This window comes from Chroicocephalus ridibundus, chromosome 6 (assembly GCF_963924245.1).
Source record: "Chroicocephalus ridibundus chromosome 6, bChrRid1.1, whole genome shotgun sequence".
Classification (NCBI taxonomy): domain Eukaryota; kingdom Metazoa; phylum Chordata; class Aves; order Charadriiformes; family Laridae; genus Chroicocephalus; species Chroicocephalus ridibundus.
The window spans coordinates 59,312,996-59,336,480 of record NC_086289.1 but is presented as its reverse complement, the minus strand read 5'-3'; the positions used below and the strand labels follow the sequence as shown (position 1 = coordinate 59,336,480).

At 49.6% G+C, this 23,485-nt stretch overlaps 1 protein-coding gene and 1 pseudogene across 1 annotated transcript; both read right to left on the bottom strand.

Moving 5' to 3' along the window:
• LOC134517875 (sentrin-specific protease 2-like) overlaps positions 1-23,485 on the bottom strand; it is a 104,271-nt pseudogene that overhangs the window by 70,582 nt on the left and 10,204 nt on the right.
• On the bottom strand, positions 14,308-15,345 carry LOC134517343 (sentrin-specific protease 2-like; the record flags this gene model as incomplete). The annotated part of the gene is made up of 3 exons (XM_063338747.1): positions 14,969-15,345; positions 14,770-14,849; positions 14,308-14,380 (listed from the first exon to the last, which is right to left on the bottom strand). Coding segments are annotated over exons 1-3 (366 nt in total), but the record flags the coding sequence as incomplete, so codon positions are not given.

Sequence of the window (23,485 nt, the reverse complement as noted above, 5' to 3'; positions counted from 1 at the left end):
CACCCTGAGCACACCGCTGAGCATCCCCCATCAACGCCCCACAACCTCTCCCAGGCAACGGACCGCTCACACACAGCTCATTATCCCACTACACCCTAGTAGGCCTCTTTTCCTCATTCTCTTAATGCTTCCTAACCTTTTACATCTGTTCCTATCACCAAAACCTTGCAGAAGTTACGATGCCAAGTCTTCCTCTTTCCTCAAGGAAAGCCGCATACCAGCCATTACTAAGCCTTCCAAGTTCCTCAGTCACTACACGGAGTTGCAAAGAAAAGACTAAGTAGGACAGGAAACAAAAGGTGGGAAAGCAACTCATGCAGACACCCACTGCAATAACTTACTGCTAAAGCAGTGCTCGGGAACTCGTTCTTCAAAGGATTCTTCGCTGCACCCTTTCTTATTAAGCGTATGTCCAAATATTCTATCACTTGATAACAACGATAAAATCCAGTACACATTTTTACTTTGGGAATGGAGCACAAAGGTTGCTCCTAGTTGGTTTTTTCCTCTATTTGCCCCACAAAATGCCATGACAGACGCCAAGGATTCTTTGAAGAATTCTTCCGTCTTTCTTACACAAAATCATTCCTTTTCAACTGTTAGGCCCCCAAAACCTGCTGCTATCACCACTTACGGACTATCTCATCTTCTCTCTGTATCAGGAGCACAAAAAGGAACCGATATCCTTAGCGGCACCTTTCATACAGAATATTTGCTTTTACTATGCTGTTAAAGTCAGGCAGAAAATATCGGGGAGGGAGGTCTGAAAGGCAAATACACTATAATAAAAATGCAACCTTACTCAGCATATTTGACATGGCAGAAGGCAAAACTAAGGAACCCAAAATATTGGTATCCTCCTGCTCGACTTCAGCAAGAGCTAGCTCATTCTGGGCTGCTTTTCAGTGAAAGCTTTCCAGCCTCATTCTTCTGCAGGGATCGGCACAATCCAGCCTCCTCAAGGCTACTTCCTCAGAGAAGCACGGTTTAAACGCCTGACTGCGGTTCATAACCACAGTTTGTGAACACAAGTGCCTCTTTCTCCACCTTTACCAGAGCACCCAACACCTGTGACAGCCTTGTCTTCTCCTTTTTCACTTTAGCAGACACTTGGAGGGCTAGAATTACTTGGATCACAAGAAAAGATGAATTCTCTCTTGCCAGTTCAGAAATAAACGTGGAAACCTTTGCTGTTCTGAAGTGGGCATGGCCAGGGAACGTGCATGGACAAAAGGGAAGGAAAAAATCAATCTAAGCCTAGCTACCTCTGTCTCCCATGGGAATACACAACCCCGGGAGGAGGTTAAACTCTGTCATTGCAACTGGGGTTTTCCCAAGGACCCGCCAGAAACAGGGAAGCGCACAGAGTGTTGAGCAGTATTTGAAACATGCCGAAAAAACGGGCCAGAACATAAAAGCAACTTGAGACCGCTCTCCAGGGAGAGACGCATTCATGTCCTTCTCCACGCTCTACAGGAGACAGCACCTATTTACGCCCAGCATTTGACTTGCCTCCTTAGCAAGGACAGGAAAGAAAGAAGGTATTAGGAAAACTCAACAACTCTGTAGGCTCCCACAGAAGCTCAGGCCCTCCTCTTTTCAAAACCTCCTCCCCCACCAGTGTTGAGGGCACTTCATTAAGATTTATAATTCGAATTTGTAAAAAATTCAAGTTTTCACTGGGTAACCCCCCATCCCAAAAAATCGCAGACTGCGCTGAGTAGCTAACGCTTATCTCCTTTGCCCACCACCTTCACCACTCATGCCCGTAATTGTTCATCTTTCTCTCATGGAAAAGCCTCAAGGGGCCGAGCCCAGCCCAGGAGCGTGGCGGGGACCCCGGGGCAGGACACCACACTGCGCCCCAGCCCGCAGAGCGGCTAACGAAAGGGAGGGGAGGGACGGGGAGGCGGCGCCATCTTGGCGCTGCCTGAGGGAGGCGGGAGCGGCCGCCCAGCCCTCCGCCGCCTCCTCCCCGCTGGGGCTGGGCCGGTGCCTGCCCGCCCCCTCCGTCCAGGCGAGGAGCTTTCCCTCTCAGAAAGCCCCGAGCCGGGCCCTGGACGGCCGAGGGACGCTGCTAAGCCCTCCCTGGCGGGCCTGGGCCCGTTTCCCTTTAGGTTAGAGGCCCCGCAGAGCCCGGAGGGGCGGCCGCAGGGGCGCAACCGAGGCCGGAGGGACCTCGCGGGGGACCCACAGAGGCCCGGGGGGCCCGTCGGAGGCCGGAGGGGCCCCATGGAGGACCCAGAGGCTGGAGAAGCCGTTCCGCCTCCCGCAGGACGGGGGCGGGCCACACGGCCCGGCGGCGCTGGCTCTTGCGCGCCCGCTACTGCCTCCTGTGCTCTGCGGCGGTGAGGGAATGGCATTGCCGGGCTTACCCAGCCCTGGCCTCACGGCCCAAGCGGCGCTTTGTGCCGCTCCGCTGGGGAGCTGCAGGCGCTGCGTGCGGTTCCGCCATGGCTCCGCTGCAACTAGGGACGCGGACGCTGCGTTCGACCCTGGTGACCGACTGTGATGTAGCGGCGGCCAAGGGCCCGCTGCAGGGAGCCCGGCTAAAGCGGCCGCTGTGGGGCTGGCGAGTGCTGAGCTGGCTCCTGGTGGCCTTGGCTGGCTCTCGGGGGCCATTCTAGGAAAGGGGGAAGGATGGTCTTTTGGGGAAGGGCTCTTCCCTGCTCCCAAGGCAGATGTGGCCCACGTGAGACTCGTACAGCTGCCCTGTGCCACAGGGTGATGCTGAGGCTTCTCTCCTGCCTTGGGACCCCCTACCCTGGGCACAGGTGTGGAGCCAGCCCTGGGGCTGCAGGATTCCTCTGCCAGGCATGTCCCCCCAGCCGCAGTTTCTTCCACCCTGCAGCATAACCCACCGCAGGACAATGCTCAGAAAAAGATGAGAAATCTTCTCTGGGAACTGTGGTGGTTATTCTAAAGCAGCTCCTCTGTGCTTCCTGGTAACACCACTTCCTTGTCCTCACCAGGACAGGGGTTTGAATGCTGTTAAATGATTTGAAAACACCTGCGTGAATGGCTTTGTGTGTGCCAGAAAAGTACCTGACAGTGGCAGCAGGGTCAGTGTGACTGCGGTGCCCGTCCAAAGGTTTTGTCCCAGTCGGATTCCTTTGTGCGTGGTGTTTGGTGTGGAGCCTGTTGTGATCTCTAGACGTCAATAACCAAACACATCAAGAAGTTACAATTTCATTAAATTAATGCCACCAGACTGAGGGTCTTTCTTCTTGGAGGGGAGTCTCTTGTTGCACCTTACACTAAATGTTTTGGGTTTTTTTCTCCTCTGTGTCCTGTATATGGCAAAAAATTCCCATTTTTCTAAAGGCAAATGCAAGAGCTGGATGTGCCAGAGGCTGCATGTCGTAATTCCTGGCACGTCTTTACAGTGCAGTTTTACATCAGTTACATTTCTCAGTGCCTGTAATTGATGCAGCTGATGGTCACGACTTAATTCCTTACTGTGCCTTTGAGCTTCTTGCTCAGTCCATTGACGCGTAAGGACTCAAAATTAGGCTCTTTGGTGCACGAAAATCTGGAATCCCGTTACCAGACGTTTACATCCGCATGGATTACTGGAGTCCCATCTCCGATCCGATAGTGAATGCAGATCATTCCAGAATCTGAGCTCATTAATTGTGCGTTACCCAAAGTCTGTGCCTTTAGAGCAGCTTCAGTGTGAAAGCAGCTTCACACACCTGGATGCTGAAGCAGCATATTTCCAATTAGTGGCATAACAAACTGAACAATTAACCTTAGGGCTGGAGGAATGCTTGGTCATTTTAGCTATACCCCTACTTTTAGGTGTGGAAAGCGTAATATGCTTAATCTGGCATTTCAATCTCTTTATTTCGCATGTGTTCGGGATGATGCCGGGTGGCACAGCGCTATCCCAGACTCCAAACCAGCACTGCGACTCCCCGCAGCGCGCCTTTGCTGGGGCTTTCGCTGGCTAATCTCGGCGGTTCTTTGCCTTGGGTACCATCCCCCTGGATATGAGTCAGTTTGTCACCACAGCTGCCTTATGGCTCGTGTGTGTTTAGCCCGTCAGCACCTAAAGGCACCTGGCAGCTCGTCCCTGCTTCCCACCCCAAAACGGGCACTCCGGGAGGCAGACTCCGTCTCGTGGCCAAGCACGGGTCTGGGCGGTCTTACTCGGGGTGTAAAATGGCAGAACGTGAACTCGGCTCCTGCCTGAGCTGAGCAGGGCACATCTGAATTCCTGCCCGTCTTCTCCCCTGCCCACCAACCCCTCCCAGACGTTCCTCCTCCTCCACGGGCTGTCGCGGTGGTGTTTGTCACTCAGCTCAGAAGGGACACCGCCATCACCACCACTTTGTGGACCCAGAAGGACTAGGAGTGCCGGGCAGGGGTCCCTCAGCTTCCCGCCACCATTGCCATGGCAGGGGCTTGCATGGAGGTGGCACATCAGCTCAGCGAAGCCCCGCTGCAGCGTCTGCTCCACATCTGGTCTGGGCTGGGAGGATGGCTTTGGGGGAGGCGTGCGGAGACCCTGCTCTGTCCTCCCGGTGTCACCAGAGAGGTGCCCAGCACTCCTGGAGATGGGCTCTGCTCCCTCCCCTGCCGCGTGGTGCATATATATCCATATATACACACACCGGCACAAGTGTCATTACATGTGCAGGCTTCACACTTCCAAACAAATCCTCATTTTCCACCGACCGAAAATGCAATTCTGTGTCACATGCTCAGACACTGTTCTCAAATAATACCCCCTCTACTCTGTTATTTACTTGTAATCTTCTTTGGTAATGACAGACCCTCATTAGCATTGGAGACTTTTTTTTAATCAGTATAAAGCTTAACTTCAGTCCCGTTGCCTAAACGCTTGGTTTGACCACACCAGAAGGTTTTCTTTCTTTCAAGAGATTAAAGAACATTTCAAGTTCAGCAGCAGCAGAATTCTATTTTTTCCTGAAACCACACAGTTCTAAATTTTCTGTCAATTCTGATCAAGAACGCTCAGCCATGACACCGCAGTACCGGATTTTTTTCAAAAATCACCTGCTTTACCTTTGTAGCATCTCTTAAACCTGAATATTCAGCCTAATGGGCATTCCAGATTAAGCATTCCGAAATTCATTTGCTAAACCAACATGGGATCGTGCTTAAACCACTTCCAAACAACTTCAAGTTGAACTATTTACAATTGCCTCCCATCCAACACTGTGGGGACGGGGTGGGACACAACTCGCAGGACGAAGCAGATTTTCAGTGAATTCCAGGAGCAAGAGAATCAAGGCCATATTCTTCTCCGTCAAAATATTGGAGGAGGTGTCCTAAACTATGGCCACCTCACATATTAACCCTGCAAAGGGCAGTGCAAATCCTGAGAACTAATTTAGGTTACAAACAACAAATTTAACCTCAATGCGTTATTCCCTTCCAAAGGAAACAATCCACAGACATGAGTTCTGAGTTAATGTATTAATAGCGCTGTAAGCAGCCTTCAACTCTTTGTAAAAGAGTTAGACAACGCCAGATTAAAGAAGGGCCAAAACCCCAAACTAAGGCTGTTCTTCCTTTGGGGAAAAAGACTTCTGTTCATAAAACTTCACCCTCTTGGCGGGATCAGGCAAGACAGAAGGAACCTTGTCGAAATACGGGTGGTCTGATACCGAGAAGGACACCAGAAATGCACAACTGGAGGGAAGCAGCAGGGAGGATCTTGCCCACAAACATACCCCGTACCCCTTGTTAGTGTTTAGAAGTTAATAAGCTTTGAAGAAATCAGTAGAGAAATTCCATGAGCATAAGCAAATGACTGACGTCTTCATCTATGTGCTATATTTTTAGAACAATCTTTGCTCTGTTACGTTAAGATGGATGTGGAAGCGGGGCACCTGTGATCTGAGAAGAAAGAGACGTGTATCTAAACCAGAAAATTAAACAGCTGGCTTAGATCCATTCCGCTCTTTTGGACGTTACAACGTTGTCCAGTTTTTGAACACCCACGTTTTTGTTTCCAGATCATCATTCTTTGAAACCTCCCTCTTCAATCTCCCCCATTTTACAGGATTATGCCACTTCTTTAGTACTTCCAGCCTCCAAGGAACTCCTGGCACCTCACCTGCTCCAGATATTCCTGAGACTGGTAATAACCCCTACAATGGCAAAGCTCTTACCCCCCACAAAGTCCCAGGAAATCCTCCCTGGCTAAAATGTCAAACACCAGGAGCCTGCATCCCTCCAAAAGCAGTTTACGCCCCAGCATCCTGACACATATTGAGGCTTCGTACAAGCCACTCCCACAGCTCACCCAAATTCCACAGTCTCTGCTCGCTCATTCTGTTGTTCTTCAGGCATTTTCTCTTCCTAATCCTTGCTCTCTTGCCAAACCAGGCTCCTGGAATGAATGTGGAAGAAAAAAGAAGAAAAGCCAAACTTCTTTATCCTCCCTCTATTCCAACTCTGCTGGTAAGCAGATCAGGACTGGTGTTAGTATTAAATAACCATTTTGTTCTGACCTTGAATTTGTGACGTGTCCATTTTAAAAATCTCCAGCTCCCTTGATGGTTACCAACAGTTCTTCCCCCTCACTGGGCATTACTGGCATCGAGGTGGAAGCCCTGAAGTCCAGGCTTGTGTGTTTCCAAATCATTCTCTCCATCCTTGAAGCATATTGAAAACAACGGGGAATGCTGTAGGGATGACATTTCTGAGCACGTTCATCAAGGTGCGTTACAGTCCTCTGCTCCACAGGCAGGGAATGCCAGGGCAGCAGCATTATTTGGGGGGCAGCAGACAGAAAAGGGTTCCGTGGACAGAAGCAGCCGTAAGGTATGGAAGTGAGGACCGCGTGTTCTTTGCGCTTCCGAGATCCAGGTTTTCCTCACGGGGATCCAAGTTACAGGTTTCACTTCCTTAGTGGAAGATACCGGCAAATAAAGCGATTGAAGTATTTTTTAAATCCTAAATTCCTATAAAATGATGTATTTCCACGTGTTTTCTTAAGGAAAGCTGCAGCCCCACATTACACATCATCAAATCTACGATAACATTTACGCAAGGTGTAATTGCGCTCACTTCACACTCCTTCCACCTCCCTGCTACTCAATTTAGCAACCGATCCAACAGAGAAGGAACAGCTTTTGCCTCTCTCCCCCTGAAGCACACCAGCACCAGACCAGATCACTGCTGGGGGGGCTGCGAATCCACTGGGAGGGAAAGCAGAGCAGCCCCTTCCCTTGACAGTTCCCACACTCCACCAAAAAGAAAAAAAAAAAGCCAAAAAAAGACAAGAATGTGTTTTGAAAAATGAGACTATCAGACAAGAAGCACGGAAGCCCAGCTTCCTCCCACCACCTCTGCCGCTTGCACTGGCCCTGGGGATCACTCCGTGCCACCAAGCCGGCAGGAGACTAGTCCAGCAGCAAAAAGCAAAGGATTTTCTGACAGCTTTGGGTACCGACCAGCCCAACAAAAAGTCAGATCAAGGGCAGCTGATGAAGGAGGAACACAAAGAACGACCTGTCCTTTTGGTGGCATCCAGCTATCAGATTGTTTCTAACCTTCTCAAACTGCTTCCTTAGTTCTTATCCACAACTTCCAATTTTTTTTAAGTCCCATTACTTGCGAAAGCACCTGGTATTTCTTCTCCATCCCCAATGCTGACATTAGGACTCGTGGCTCCACAGTCCAGTCAAGCCTGCAAAGCAGTGCAGCTGGAAACGCAATCGGGGAAAAAAAAATAAATCAGCTGATTTAATTCCCAGATCCGACTGGCTGTCCAAACACTAGTATAAGGGAGAAAGCAGAACACGTTTTCAGGAGCACAATTCTTGTTGGCAGCATGGACTTGGAGCAGCTCAACAGACAGTCGGAAAGTCATATCCTAGATTCTTTATCCAAACGCTGCTGCTACTCTGCAGAGACTTGAGCGCTTCCCGCTTCAAAAAGTAGAAAAGCCATTGACTCGGTAAAATAGAAGCCTTAAGTAAGCCAAAAATGTCATAAATAACACTAGCAAGAGCATTAGAAAAGCCGCTCCCTCATCTAGTCTGAAATAGCAGGTTGTGGCTCTGGGCTTTTCTCTCTTAATTTTACAAACACGTACGTTGCATACACCTCACCTAGTTATGACTCACAAAAGTTCAGCCATCGCTCATTTGAAGCCTTGGGGAAGACTGCCCACACGTGATTTTATTATTTTTTGTTTGAAATCAAAGTATAGGAAAGGGAAGAATAGGGAAGCAGGAAGAACAGAAGAGCAGAGACTAGGGAAGCAGGTGGGATAGCAATTGCTGTCCTGTCGTACCCTGCATGATTCTGTTTCAAAAAGACTTTGCTCGAAAGGTCTTCGTGTTTCCACTCCTTCTGATTGGAAATACAGCGCAGGTTATCCTGGCAAACTTTTACTAAAGTTCGGCTGCCGTCTTGAACTGGTTTTCAGTTGACTTGCACAACAGCAACTACATCAACTTGTTATAAAAAAACTAACACAGAGAATCACAGAATCATAGAATCGCTGAGGTTGGAAGGGACCTTTAGGATCATCAAGTCCAACCATTAACCTACCCTGACAAAAAAACCGCTTCTAAGCCATGTCCCTAAGTACCACATCTACCCTTTTTTTAAACACCTCCAGGGATGGTGACTCCACCACCTCCCTGGGCAGCCTATTCCAATGCTTAATAACCCTTTCAGTGAAGAAATGTTTCCTCATATCCAATCTAAACCTCCCCTGACATAACTTGAACCCGTTTCCTCTCGTCCTATCGCTTGTCACCAGGGAGAAGAGGTCAGCCCCCATCTCTCTACAACCTCCTTTCAGGTAGTTGTAGAGGGCGGTAAGGTCTCCCCTCAGCCTCCTCTTCTCCAGGCTAAACAACCCCAGCTCCCTCAGTCGTTCCTCATAAGGTTTGTCCTCCAGACCCCTCACCAGCTTTGGAGCCCTTCTCTGGACACGCTCCGACACCTCAATGTCCTTCTTGGAGTGAGGGGCCCAAAACTGAACGCAGTACTCGAGGTGGAGCCTCACCAGTGCCGAGTACAGGGGGACGATCACTTCCCTAGTCCGGCTCACCACACTATTCCTCATACAGGCTAGGAGGCTGTTGGCCTTCTTGGCCACCTGGGCACGCTGCTGGCTCATATTCAGCTGGCTGTCCACCAACACCCCCAGGGCCTTTTCTGCCGGGCAGCTTTCGAGCCACTCCGCCCCAATCCTGTAGCGCTGCGTGGGGTGGTTGTGACCCAAGTGCAGGACCCAGCCCTTGGCCTTGTTGAACCTCATACCACTGACCTCAGCCCATCGGTCCAGCCTGTCCAGATCCCTCTGCAGAGCCAACCTTCCCTCAAGCAGATCAACACGCCCGCCCAGTTTAGTGTCATCTGCGAACTTACTGAGGGTGCATTCGATCCCCTCCTCCAGGTCATTGTAAAGATATTAAAGAGAACTGGCCCCAGGACCGAGCCCTGGGGGACGCCACTTGTGACCGGACACCAACTGGATTTAACTCCATCTACCACCACGCTCGGGCACGGCCATCCAACCAGTTTTTTACCCAGCGAAGAGTACACCTGTCCAGGCCAGGAGCAGCCAGTTTCTCCAGGAGAATGCTGTGGGAAACGGTGTCAAAAGCTGTGCAAAAATCCAGGTAGAGAACATCCACAGCCTTTCCCTCATCCACTAAGTGGGTCACCTTCACAAACCCATGCTGACTGGGCCTGGTCACCCTGTTCTCCTGCACGTGCCGTGTAATGGCACTGAGGAGGATCTGTTCCATGACCTTCCCAGGCACCGAGGTCAGACTGACTGGCCTGTAGTTCCCCGGATCCTCCTTCCGGCCCTTCTTGTGGATGGCTGTCACATTTGCCAACCTCCAGTCAGCTGGGACCTCCCCGGTTGTCCAGGACTGCTCATAAATGATGCAAAGTGGCCTGGCGAGCACTTCCGCCAGCTCCTTCAGTACCTTTGGGTGGATCCCATCCGGCCCCACAGATTTGTGCACCTCCAGGCGCTGAAGCAGGTCCCTCACCATTTCCCTTTGGATTACAGGGGCTTCATTCTGCTCCCCATCCCTGTCTTCTAGCTCAGGGGTCTGGGTACTCAGGGCACAACTGGTCCTACTGCTGAAGACTGGGGCAAAGACGGCAGTAAGTACCTCAGCCTTTTCCTCATCCTTGGTCACTATGTTACCGGCCCCATCTACTAGAGGACAGGGATTGTCCTTAGTCCTCTTTTTATTGCTAATATATTTATAGAAACTTTTTTTGTTGTCCTTGACAACAGAAGCCAGGTTTAGTTCCAGCTGGGCTTTGGCCCTCCTGATTTTTTCCCTACATAGCTTCACTACCTCTTTGTAGTCCTCTTGAGTGGCCTGCCCTTCCTTCCAAAGGCCATAGATCCTCTTTTTTTCCCTAAGTTGCAACACTAGCTCCCTGTTTAGCCAGGCCGGTCTTTTTCCCCGACAGCTTGTCTTCCGGCACATGGGGACAGCCTGCTCCTGCGCCTCTAAGACTTCCTTCTGGAAAACCATCCAGGCTTCCTGGGCTCCTTTGCCCTGGAGGACTGCCTCCCAGGGGACTTTGTCAACCAGTCACTAACGAACCAGTCACTCCACGGCCTTCCTGTGAGCAAGGACCACCTCACGGGGCAGCCGGCAGCGTCACAACTGTGCGAAGAAGCCCCATGAGGAGTGTGTGTCCCCCCTGCCCCGCCGAGGGCGGCAGGGCATTACTCACACCGCACACGCGCTCGCCCATCAGCACAAAAAAGAGCAAGCTCGTCATCTCCAAAAGGCCATTTCCTAAGGAGAAGCGAGGCCCAGCTCCCACCCAACTGCTCACCCAGAGCACAGTGTTAACAGGCTGTTGCTCCCCAGGGGCTGCTCTCAGGGAACCGCCTCGGGGCACAAGGACACGAGCCCCGGCTGAAGGGCCAGAGCCATGGATCAGAGGGGACGGCGGCTGCTACGCGTACAATTTCCCCACCCCCTCATACACAGAGGCTCTCAGCAGCCACAAGCGCTGCCAAGCGACCAGCAGCAGGTGTCCCCCGACGGGGTTTACTCCACACAAGTCCTTGGCAGGTCGCGGAGAGGACAGAGAAGGCACCAGGTAAGGTGTTCACAGCAGCATCACCCTGCTCCTTCCATCACACCCCCGAGCCCCCTCTGCTTAACAGGGGGGGCCCAGGAGGACCTGGGCAGTGTCCTTACCCCACTCGCCCCTCTGCAGGGCTTGTTTTCTGCTTCATTGGGCTTTTTCCCAAAAAAACCCCCAGATTCTGCTTTTGTACTCAGCAGAGCACAGGGTCAGCCTCAAAACTGCAGCCCCCAGACAGCGAGAACCCAAGGGAAGGGGAAAGGACACTTCAAGCATTCAGCTACTGCGTCCTAGCGGTAATAAACAGCTAAAATCTTCCACGTCCTCCGGGAGCCCGGGAAGATGAAGTATCTCATGGAGGGACAAGCCGCGACATATTGCCTTTGCAATAGTTCTTCCTTTGGAGAACCTCCTCTGATTTGGGGACGGATTAAGCTCATCACTTTGAAAGCAGAGGGCGATGTGGCTGCTGACCCGCACCACAGCCAAACCACCGCGTCAGCCGGCCCAGGAGAGCAGACCTTCAGGCGAGGAGCAGCACCGGGAAGGCTGATCCCACCTACTGCGACAGAGGGCATGGCCCCAAAATCACCAGCTTTCCCCCAAAGCCGAGGAGAGGAGAGACCGCATCAGCGGGCAGGAATCACCTCACATGATGGTAACTGCCATTACAGAAACAACACCACACGGTCATTTGTACAAGCGTTCCAACACGGGGCTTCCAAACCACCTCTTGGGCAATTTTTCCTCTACGATGGTCAAGGAAAGACCTGAAATCCCACTCCAGCTCTGGAGCATAAACTAGGGGCGGGGGGGAAATAAAAGAAAGGGGGAAACACCACGTTTAAACTGATCTAGCTGGGTCTGAGCGTAACAGAGCGAGGATCGACACAAGCTCTTCACTGGGCAGACGCCTGGAGGCAGCGCCTGCGGCAGAGCAGCAATAATCTCCTACTTGGCTGTTCCTGGGATTCTCGCTGCTGAACAACGTCCTGGTTGTCCCTTCAGCATTTTGGGTCAATCGCTTGGAGGTTCTGGTGCTCTGATACCCAGCCTGGCCAGAGTCGTCTTCCTCCATAGACTGTCAGTGAGCTAAAACCCACATTGATACGTCAACCTTATTTTCAATGACAAAAAAAAATAAACCACTCTCCTTACCAGATCAAGTTTCATTCCAGTAAGGCTCTTTAAATAATTTAAAAATATATTTCAACAAAAATAAATAAATACTTCTCTTTTCACATTATAAAACTCCCTGGAGACAGAAAAAAACCAAACCAACCCCAACCACAGGGGTTTCTCTTGCAAATCAAAAGATGGTAAATGCTTTCTTCTGATGGTCATCACAAATCCACTTGTAGGCATCAAGTAGATGGTAGATTATTCCAGAAACAGAAGAAAGCTCTCTTTGAGGAAACAGTAGTTCAGCACCTTCTTGTTGGGAAGAGAAGGTCAGCTCACACAACTGTTGCCACCACCAGATGAGTCCCATTTGTCCATAACGTGACCACGTGTGCTGTGAGAGAAGTTCAGCTCATGCAACTGTTGCCACCACCAGATGAGTCCCATTCGTCCATAAGGTGGCCACGTGCGCTGCGAGGTGTGAGCAGCCCTCTCTGCGATGGAAGTTCACAGCATTTGTTCTTAAGCTTTCCCTTGCCCAGGTGACACCAACCTTTCCAGCTTGCACTTAAGGTGTGTTAGCTAATTTCAAAGAGAGTTACTGTCTCCAAAATAGGGGCAGGTGGGGTGGGTGGGGGGGAATAACAATCTTAACCACTACTTCTTAACCTACAGAGAAAAATGTTTTCCTTAACCTACAGAGAAAAATTTCTAACAACAACAACAAAGTATTAAAAAAGTAACTAGAAGAAGAGTTGGTCACCCAAAGGTGACCCCAGGGTTACTCCTGTAGTGCAGGTGTCACAGCAGCTCTTGATGGAGTATTTCCCACACCATCTTCTTACGGAAGTAAGGCATGTGGCTCTGAAAAGAAAAGAAAATCCATGAAATGCACCTCATGGCAGAAAGAGACACAAAATACGCAGAAACACCCACTTAATTCTTTACTATGAAGTTCCTTTTAAGAACTGTCATCACTTGCCCTTCAGGTACAGCCTGGCTTTCACCCGCACAGCTCCTAAGAGGGTGACATGCCACCAAAACCAGATCTCCTTGACCACACAACAGCTCACAAGCACTTTCACAGAAGAGCACTGCCTTGGAAAAGAACCAGTGTCTTCACTGGTCAAAGGGTGAGACCCATTTCTCCCAAAGATCCCAAGGCCAGATCCCACAAACCCCCTGGCTCCAGTATCTCCCCCAAGAGGAATCTCACGGGGAGCAGACACCTCAGCCGCTGCGTAACTTCCCTGGCTCGTGTCTCTGTGCGAAAGGGGCTGGAGCTGTTTAGATCCTTCACTCACCTGTGTAAAGGTCATCGGTCTGTCTCTGCAGATGTAATCTGCGTATTTGCAGGTGAAAACGCCGCAGTCGCTTCCGTTTGATTGCTGAGGGATTTCCTAACGAATGCAAAGAAGATGGAGAATTTGCCTCTATCTTCAAGGAAAAGCAACTTGGAAGCAGCACCCATTACCAAAAATACCCTAACCAGACACTCCTGAACTTGCACCGTCCCCAGTAACCGCTCCCCAACACAAGGAACAGACCCCAGGAACTGCACATCATCCCTCCCCTCGGCTTCCTACGCTCGGATGTTACAAGCCAAATTCCTGGCAGGCTGATAAGGGACAGCAGGCTTCCTCCCTGCAAGGTGTCTGGAGGTTTCTACAGTGTCTTTCTGAAGTGACATCCCTTAAATCGAGGCTTTCGGTGCTGCTTTTCACTATTAACTTGTCGAGAAACATCATCCCAACCCCTTGCTTTGTCACGTGCCAGGATCTGGGCTGCAAACAAGCAGCCCACGTTCTCTGACAACTGCTAAAGAGACTTGAAATTTGACTTGTGAAATGGGGGCAAAGCCAAATTCACCTTCACGTGGCAGAGCAATTAAAAAAAAACCAAAAAGAAAGTATTCGGCCAGCAAGGAGAGGCACTGCGCAAAGATTTCATCCCAGCATGGTTTCCTGGTCCACTTGCAGCCCCATGTGGTACCAGAAGAAGATGCTTATGGCTGTTCTCTGAAGTCCTGGCCTTATGAGAAAGCGTTAAGAGCTTCGTGACAAGGAGTTCTAGTTCACGTTTCAAGTGCAAGTAGTGTTTGCTTACGTGTGGCTCCATGCTGTGAACAGTCCACTCTGAAACATTCAGCTTCACGTGTCTTTTTTCACAGCTTTCTTCTTGCAGGTATTTGCTGGTTAAAACAAAAGAAAAAAATCACTCTTCATCGCTGTAATTCAGGCCGAGAAAAAAAGAGCTGCTGAAAGATCACAGGAAGATGAGTGGCAGGAGGGTTTTATTGATCACTAACAAGGTTGGTGCCCATGTGCCACGGGGCTACCATGTCTTTGTCTGTGCTGTAGGGGGAAGGTGGCAGAACCCAGGCAGCCAAGACGCTGGGTGGAGGGGACGACGTGAGACTAGGGAAGGAGTCACTGTCAGACAACTCGCAGCAAGCGAATCCAGGATTTCTGGTTTGTTATCTACAAGACATGTGGAAACTTGCAGCCCTGTCACAGAGGCAAAACCCAAAAACCTTCTCCTAATTCACAACACAAAAGCACTGACTGAGCAGTTACTTACAGCAAAGTCTCACAAATCTTGTCCCCTCCTTGTCCCAGGGAGTCGTAGTATTTGATGGTCTTCTTTCTGGTGTCTATGACCTGTTATTCAAAGGTGACTGTTAGACAAAGCACCACCTTGTGCTGCACAAACCTACATGACTTTTCTTCCCAGCTTTTTCTCCCCACCCAACTCTAAATAACAAGCCCGTTTGACTCACCGCTAGTGTCCAGTGCAAACGCAAGTTAATGGGCACTAAGATGATGTCCCTCTGGAAGAGATCCACACGCCTCGTCCATCTTCCCACGGCTTTGTAGCCCCCAGAAGTAAGTTTTTCATAAAAGAACGAACTAAAAGCATGGACTGATGGATATCCCTCCCTCTTACTTCTTTCCGTCACAAGACCCATGTAGAAATTGATGACCTGTACCATAAAGAGTAAGCTTGAGATGTAAAACAAGACACTAGCTTACCAAATGAAAAGCACAGCAACATCTCTTTTCTGGCCACCCTGAAGTACGCAGCTGAGAGAACTCCAGCCTCAGCTGTCAGCTTTTGTTGTGAGAATTTCCCACTTGGTGACATCTGCAGTTTGATAAAAACACCTGCCACCCACTCCAAGAACCTACACTAACTCCTGGAAGCGGCACAATACAAGTAAAGGAACTGCCAGAAGCACCGGACCCTTCAGTACCTAAAATAAGAACCGTACAGAGATTTCTAGCCTCTGCAGTGCAGGTCATCAAATAACTTTGCAAAGACTTGTGTACACGCTGAAGGGGTATTTTGAAATAAACGCTCCATTAGAAGATCCCTGTGCTGCAGCTAGTTTTACCTCATCATTTAGCCAGCAAAGCTTCCTTAGGGTGCGGACGTCCTGGCGCGTGACCCTTAGTTTGAAGGCACTGCTCAGGATCTCCTCTGGCTCACCTTTGCCTAATGCGGCAACGACCTCTCTCTCCATGGCCTGAAATGGACAATTAAATGGGGAAGGACTTGTGAAACAGAGCATCGAGCATGCCAACCTGTGGGCAGCTTTCAACTCAAACACGGCCTGGAAAGGAAGCTCAGGTGACAGAGCAACTGCCTTTGCCGGCTTTCGGCTAGGTTAGCAATTGCACTTTTTGGTTGGTTGGTTGGTTTCAGCATCCTGACTTGGAACTTCAGGGCCCAGGTTTGCCTCAATTTGTTTTCACCAAGGAAGCTGAGATAAAACGCAGGGACGAGCAAACACACAGCAAACGCCTTTCCCATGCGATGCTGCAGCCCTCGCAACGCTGAGGTTTAAGGCAACCGCAGCAGGCATTCTCCATGCCAAGGCAGCTACGTCAGGAGCCTGAAAGAATGGGAAGGTGGGGGAACTTCAAGGGAGCTGAAGTACCAGCAAAGGGGGAAACCGAGGCAGCTACACTGCAGTCAGGCAATCGGGAGTCCAGGCTCTGCATGCAACTGGTTGTCATTTGGACGTTTCCGTCTAAGTCCACTTAAGGAACGCAAATAAACCACTAGGTCTGTTAGTATAAAATACTCTGAGCTGCCAGAGCATCTTGTTCTCGGTTGAACGTGGGCTAGCAGGATAAGAACACCCCTGGTTTTCCTTGTACTGAGCATCACCCCGCAGACGTTGTAAACTCTGGACTTGCTAGCCCTTTCCAAGTCAATCCTCAAGAGGCAAAAAAGGGGGCGCTCAATTAGACGGCAACTCCCAAGAATAAGAGCAGCCAACATTCAGACAAGCAGGGGAACCTCAACTCCCACCCCCTGTTGTATAGCGTAACTAAGTGAACTCCTGTGACCACTGCTACACGCAGTGCAACCGTGCCCAGAGCGCATCCGCGGCTCGGTGACATCCCGAGGACGTACGCAAGATGCTCAGGTCCCCCACAAGCAAGGCAACACCACGGAGCAGGAAAAGCTTCTATTTCAAGTTCTATCTTCATGCTAGGACAGGTTGAGAGGCAGATCCCATATAACTGTAGGAATCAGGTCAGCGCTGCTCTGGGAGACTGCTGTTAAACCTGGACTCATTTTTGTCCGAGTAACAGAAGCCCCACAAACCCTTAGGTTAGAGCACAACTCAAGGAGTGTGTGGAGCCTAAGATGCTTAAATCCTTGAAATCCTTCAAACCAGCTTTAGTGCTGACCTTTGCACTGGGAAGTCACAGCTGCAGACACTCCCTAACAGCTTAAATGCAAGTTCTTCAGATTTCAAAAAGCCTGAAGAACCACCTGTAACAAATGGAGTTCCTTGCAGCTGTTTCACAGCCTTCTCTTTTATCAAATGGCCTGTCAGCTACGGTACCTCTGTGAGTGGAGTAAAGCCTTCTGCTCTGTTTTGCAGCCTTGGCAGTTTCTTTTCCTGCATATCACAGGCAGGTGACTTTTTGGCCTGGGCAGGTGCCAGAGGTACTTGCAATAAGGCATCTTCTGCGATCTGAGCTCCACGCTGTTCCTGTGAGACAAAAGGATGTCAAGCTACCAATCCAGCACAGATTTTTTTTTGGTAGAGGATAGTACAGAAAATCTTGCTCATGTCTAAAACCTGAAGGCCTTTTGTACACGCATCTAACCAGCCAACTCCAAAGTTACTTTTTATTGAGGACTGCATCCCAACTGCGCACCCATGTAGTGCTGCACTCAAAACTAAACGGAGGCAAGAGAGGCAGGAAGTTAGTTTGCCTTGGAGTAGCGTTAAGAACCCCAGAAAAGCCTCCGCAGGTAGGTATCAGGTTGAGATGGAGATTAACAGTTCTGATTTCCAGGACTAAAATTTAATTCTCATCTCAATCCTGACCAGAGACGAAAGTCAAAGAGATGTACTTCCTGTCTCACAAAACAAGACACCACTAAAGATACCACAGTCCAGCTCTGCAGGTCAACCAAGCCCGTGCAGTAAAGGCTTTGAGGCCGTACCCAGCACATTAAAGGGGAAGAAGAAAAGTAGCGGGAAACCCTTTCTGATAGTGCTACTCAACAAATCACGCTCCTGCTTTCTCTGGGGAAGACGGCCCGCACAAATACAGATACTGTGGAGTAAGTACTGAAAGTGAGGCACGCAAAAATTTCTCATCACAAATAGCTAAATTTTCCTAAAAAACGAAATAATGAATAACACAAGCTTACCCCTGCAACAGTTTGTTTCACTGCTGTGGCCTGTTCCAGAGATTGTTCTGCTGGTGGGGAGCCCCTGCGTGGAGAGGGAGAGAGAAAGAGAGAGAGCAGTGAGCTGTGGACCTGTACTGTCCCACGGAATTCTCAAGAATTCACCTTCTGGACAAGAAATGCTTTTTCAAGGCTCCTGCTGACTACAGCCTCGGTTGCACACGTGTGACAACATCGTCTCCGCTTCCAGCACGGTTCTTTCGGAGCAGCCAGACTGGCATAGAAGGAAGCGCTGGAGGCTTTGTAAATTCCTTCCCACCTCCCTGTGCAAGACTCCTTTGGTTTCCCTTGATCAGTTTCATTATTTGGAAAACAGGGAAGCAAACAGCACTTCCTCTGTCAAGTGCTCTGGGATCTACTGGGGATAAATGCTGCGTGCTAGGGCTTATACTGCAAGGTATAACAGGAACACCCGCAACTCTACCTGCAGCCACATACAGTTAGCTTACGGGAACTAAGACCAGCACAGGGAACTAAAAATGGGACACCTACAGGATATTTACTTGCCTTCTGTAGGCTAGTCAAGAGAGTGACTGTCCCCATTTGGAGAGGATTACCAGTAAAACCATGCAGACTCTGAAGAGCAAACACATACACAGACAGTAACCTTGTCTGTCTATACGTGCCTTCCTCAAAACCAAGAATTTGCCTTGTCACCAAAGACCCCCTTTATCAGGAGGGAGACCTACAACAGACTCTCATGGTATTCTCCCCTTTCAGTCCAGCAGGGGAAGAGCAGGTATTCACAAGCTTCATCAAATGACTTCACTGAGTAGTTAAATCCACAAAAAAAGGCAAGAAAATGTTCCTTTTACTTCAACCCATCATACTCTATCCGTTCCTTTATTTCCTTCTCTCCCCTCGAGCTTAGGTGAACCACTGACAATTTAAGCACACAACAGTGCCACACGGCTGAAGAGAGCGCTAGGCTTTAAAGCAGGGAGAAGAACAGGCACGGAAAGAGACACGCGCACAGAGCCAAAAGAAACAAGAACCATGACTAAAAGAGACTCTACCTGATCACAACATCTCCCTGAGACAGCTCTGGGCAGCAAACACCTACCAATTTGATACCTGCACAGAAAAGCAGTAGTATTAAAAAAATAAGTCAACTTTCGATTGCCATCAGATGTACGTAGCTCTCCTTTTCTGAGGGATAAATTTAAAAAAATATATTTAAATGACGACTGTACGGTTAGGAAGTTTGAACTCTGGCAAGCAGTGTGAACTTTGAATATCATGTGGGAGTGTATAGGAAATGCCCTATTTTCATTTGAAGTCTACCTACAAACTGGAACGGATTTGAATCATGGGGATACTCACCAGTCCTCAGAGTTGCATATGGATAAACCTCTCCTCCTCCTTTTGTTTCTTCCGGGTCACTCATCACAGGTTCCTTGGAATAGGCTTCAACCCTTTGGTGCAGCAAAAACACCAGAGGAGAATCACAATTTTTATACACAGGGCGTTTGTTATCAGTACACACCAATTCACATATAAAGGTTTACAACCTTTAGATCATAGAATCATAGAATCATAGGGTTGGAAGGGACCTCTGGAGATCATCTAGTCCAACCCCCCTGCCAGAGCAGGGTCACCTAGAGCAGGTTACACAGGAACACGTCCAGGTGGGTTTTGAATGTCTCCAGAGTTGGAGACTCCACCACCTCTCTGGGCAGCCTGTTCCAGTGCTCTGCCACCCTCAGGGTAAAGAAGTTCCTCCTCATGTTTAGGTGGAACTTCCTATGTTCCAGTTTGTGCCCATTGCCTCTTGTCCTGTCCCCGGGCACCACTGAAAAGAGCCTCGCCCCATCGTCCTGACACCCACCCTTTAAGTATTTATAAGCGTTGATAAGGTCACCCCTCAGACGTCTTTTTTCCAGACTGAAGAGACCCAAATCCCTCAGCCTTTCCTCATAAGAGAGGTGTTCCAGTCCCCTAATCATCTTTGTAGCCCTCCGCTGCACCCTTTCCAGCAGTTCCCCGTCCCTCTTGAACCGGGGAGCCCAGAACTGGACACAGTACTCCAGGTGCGGCCTCACCAAGGCAGAGTAGAGGGGGAGGATGACCTCCCTTGACCTGCTGGCCACGCTCTTCTTGATGCACCCCAGGATGCCATTGGCCTTCTTGGCCACAAGGGCACATTGCTGACTCATGGTCATCCTGTTGTCCACCAGGACTCCCAGGTCTCTTTCCACAGAGCTGCTCTCCAGCAGGTCAGCACCCAACCTGTACTGGTGCATGGGGTTGTTCCTCCCCAGGTGCAGCACCCTACACTTGCCCTTGTTGAACTTCATAAGGTTTCTCTCTGCCCAGATCGCCAACCTGTCCAGGTCTCTCTGTATGGCGGCACAGCCTTCCGGTGTGTCAGCCACCCCACCCAGCTTGGTGTCATCAGCAAACTTGCTGAGGGTGCACTCTATCCCCTCATCCAGGTCATTGATGAATATGTTGAACAGGACTGGACCCAGTACTGACCCCTGGGGAACACCACTCGTCACTGGTCTCCAACTAAACTCTGTGCCCCTAATCAGAACCCTCTGAGCTCTATCTTTCAACCAGTTTTCTATCCACCCCACTGTCCATTCATCTAACCCACACTTCCTAAGCTTCCCTATGAGGATGCTGTGGGAGACCGTGTCAAACGCCTTGCTTAAGTCAAGGTAGACCACATCTACCGCCCTCCCCTCATCTATCCATCTAGTCATGCCATCGTAGAAGGCTATCAGGTTAGTCAGACATGATTTCCCCTTGGTGAATACATGCTGAGTACTTCTGATAGCTTTCCTTTCCTCCATGTGCCTTGAGATGACACCCAGAACGAGCTGTTCCATCAGTAGAAAGTACAGAGAAGTCAAAACAAAAATCAGAATAAGTGCTTTGAAGATACACTGCTGTTTGTCACCTCAGCCTCTTCTCAAGTTCTACACTTCCTCTTACCACAGACCTTTAATCTTTATCTAATCTCCTGTGGCTATGAAGTATCTGGATTTAAAGAAAAAGCTTAAAATCGGCTGGGGGAGAAAAAAACCAAAAAAGCAGCTGGAGACCTCCCTTAGTACAGCAGCCTGAGGGAGTTCCAGGCTACCTTGGAGGAATATTGCTCTGTGGACACAAATACAAATGTTAGGCAGTACGGAGGAAGTTCAACAACAAAAGAGAAAGGCAATAAACCTTTCGGAGAAGAACTCCAAGAAAATGGAAGGATTTTTACCTCAGACGCGGAATTGTCTTGTCACAAAGGGACAGTGAGCGTAAGGCATCAGTAACTACAAAAAGAAATTGAAGGGTTTTATGAATTTACAGTCAAGAGCTTCACAAAAGAAAACTTGTCATTTTCTCTCCTACATCATAATATTATTTGTGTTATGTCACTTGAGGAGAGTTTCAGAGTTTCATACTGGCAACTACAGAAACTTGTGCACACAAGGTACTGCCAGCCAAAACCCGAAATAAAAAAGGGTTATCAGGACCTACTACCCAAAATCAGCTTTTCAAACAACTGACTTCTGGCAAGCCAACAGTGGACATATCAGAACTGAAGGACTGCATCCAAGGCAGCTTTTACTGAGATGACAAGATCAACGCCTGGCTCCACTCCAGAGGCAATGCAAGGATGCAGGCAGGAAACAGAGCTCACACTCAAGTATTCCCAGACGCTGCCTAGTATTGTGCCTGCAATAAGCCCTACAGAACTCTAGGGCTCCAGCTGTACGGTGCACAAGGGCGGGTGAAAAAGAAACGAGTTCATAACTCCATGTCAGCCTTACCAATCCGTAGCGTTCCTCCTTCTTCCATACACCATCTTGCCCTTTTAGCTGGAGGCTCAGAAAAGATGGACTGCAAACAAAAAAAGGAAAACAACGAGAGTAAAACGTGAATTCCATGTGAACGCCAGCAAACAGAAACTTCCTGAAATTTAGTCAACTCTGTTCTGACTTGGGGACCATGATTTGCCCGCTCAGACTGCAGAAGAATGACAATCTACAGGAATCCTCCCCTGGAATGGTGGATTATGGACCTATCAGAAGGAGGTTTATCCAGAGGAAGTACGCAGTTTTTCTTGCAAAGTAGTGTATTTTGATTCCTTAACTACAAGCTTGAGAAAGAGAGTAACAACAGTTTACAAACACAGGACAACCATAAACTGGGATGATGGGAAAGTATCTGGAAGGCAACAAACGCTTTGCTCCTTCCTCGGCCGCAAGTGCCAGAGCAGAGGACGCAGAGCTGAGGAAGGCAAACCCAGCACACGCGAGCTGCCTGCTAGAAATGGAAAAGAACCACCTACTGCTGCACAGGCTCAGAGCAGGCCCAACTTCAGGAAGAGGAGGAGAGACGCTTGCTCTTTCATCTTCCACAGATTCGCCCTATTTTCCCAACCCTTGCTAACCTCTTCCCCAGACTCTCTGCTCGCAGCATCGTCGCTCACTGATGCTCTTGGGCGTTTCGTTGCCTTGGTTTGCAACTTGCCCACAGTGGCAACTTGTTCAGGTTTCTCTCCATCCTTGGAGTTGTCATAATCTAAAAAAGCAAAGACAGGCCATATAAGAACATGATAGGAAAGGAGATTAGGATTTCTATTGGCACCAAAGCCCCTCCTCTTAGTCCCAGCTAAAGCAGTGTAACCCATTCCATGTTACGCGCCCTTCTGCCAACAGCACTTGGTGGCAATTTTTGTATGAGTTGCCTCACTGAGCAGCCCCTCAGAGCCACAGCTCAAAGACGAACCCACCCGTGAGTCTGCCGGCCAGATCTGCAAAAAAACCCTGCTTTCGGGAACATTCCCTGTTTCCGGAGAAACAGCACAGGGTGCAATTTATCCTCCTCCCACCTCCACACATGCATGCAGTTTGTCAGGTGTATGTGTTTATTACGTATACATCCACACGCATGCAGTTTATTACCTACAGTAGTAGATAAGCTAATGGTTATCTCCTTTGCCCACCAGCTTCACCACTCATGCCCATCGTTGTTCATCTTTCTATCACGGAAAAACCTCAAGGGGCAGCAATAACAACCACCCTGTGCTTTAGATTGCCTTCAAGAGACTCACACAAGGGAGCTTTGCTATTTTACTGCATATCTCGGAGACCATTGTTAGAAAACTTATTTTCAGCAGGACAGCTTCTCAAGCCGTCTAACACACTTTCGCTTGACTTTCATCCTAATTGCTTCGCCTGTCACTCCCAGTGAACTCTTAGCAAAACTGGGTCTCCTGGTCAGGCCGTGACACGACAGCCTGCAGCGCCCACAAAGGCGCATTCTTCACTTTGGGATTGTGCTCTGCACAGCAGCTGTGAACTACTGCTTGTGCAACGAGTGGCTCCTTCCAGAAGACCTTCGCTTCTCCCATTCACCGGGGAGCATGAGACGCTCAGCAGAGCCTCCTGGAGCAAGTTGCTCCCAGAGGGAGCAACCACACTCCCCAAAACATGGCACGTGTTCCCAGATGTTCCCTCTCCTTGGAGAGACACATGCGACAGGCACGCAGATGGCTCAGCCATCTGTCACTGGGAGCTCTGGGGCACCTGCAATGCTTAACGTCTGGGAAGGCATCCCCCTGTCTTCCACC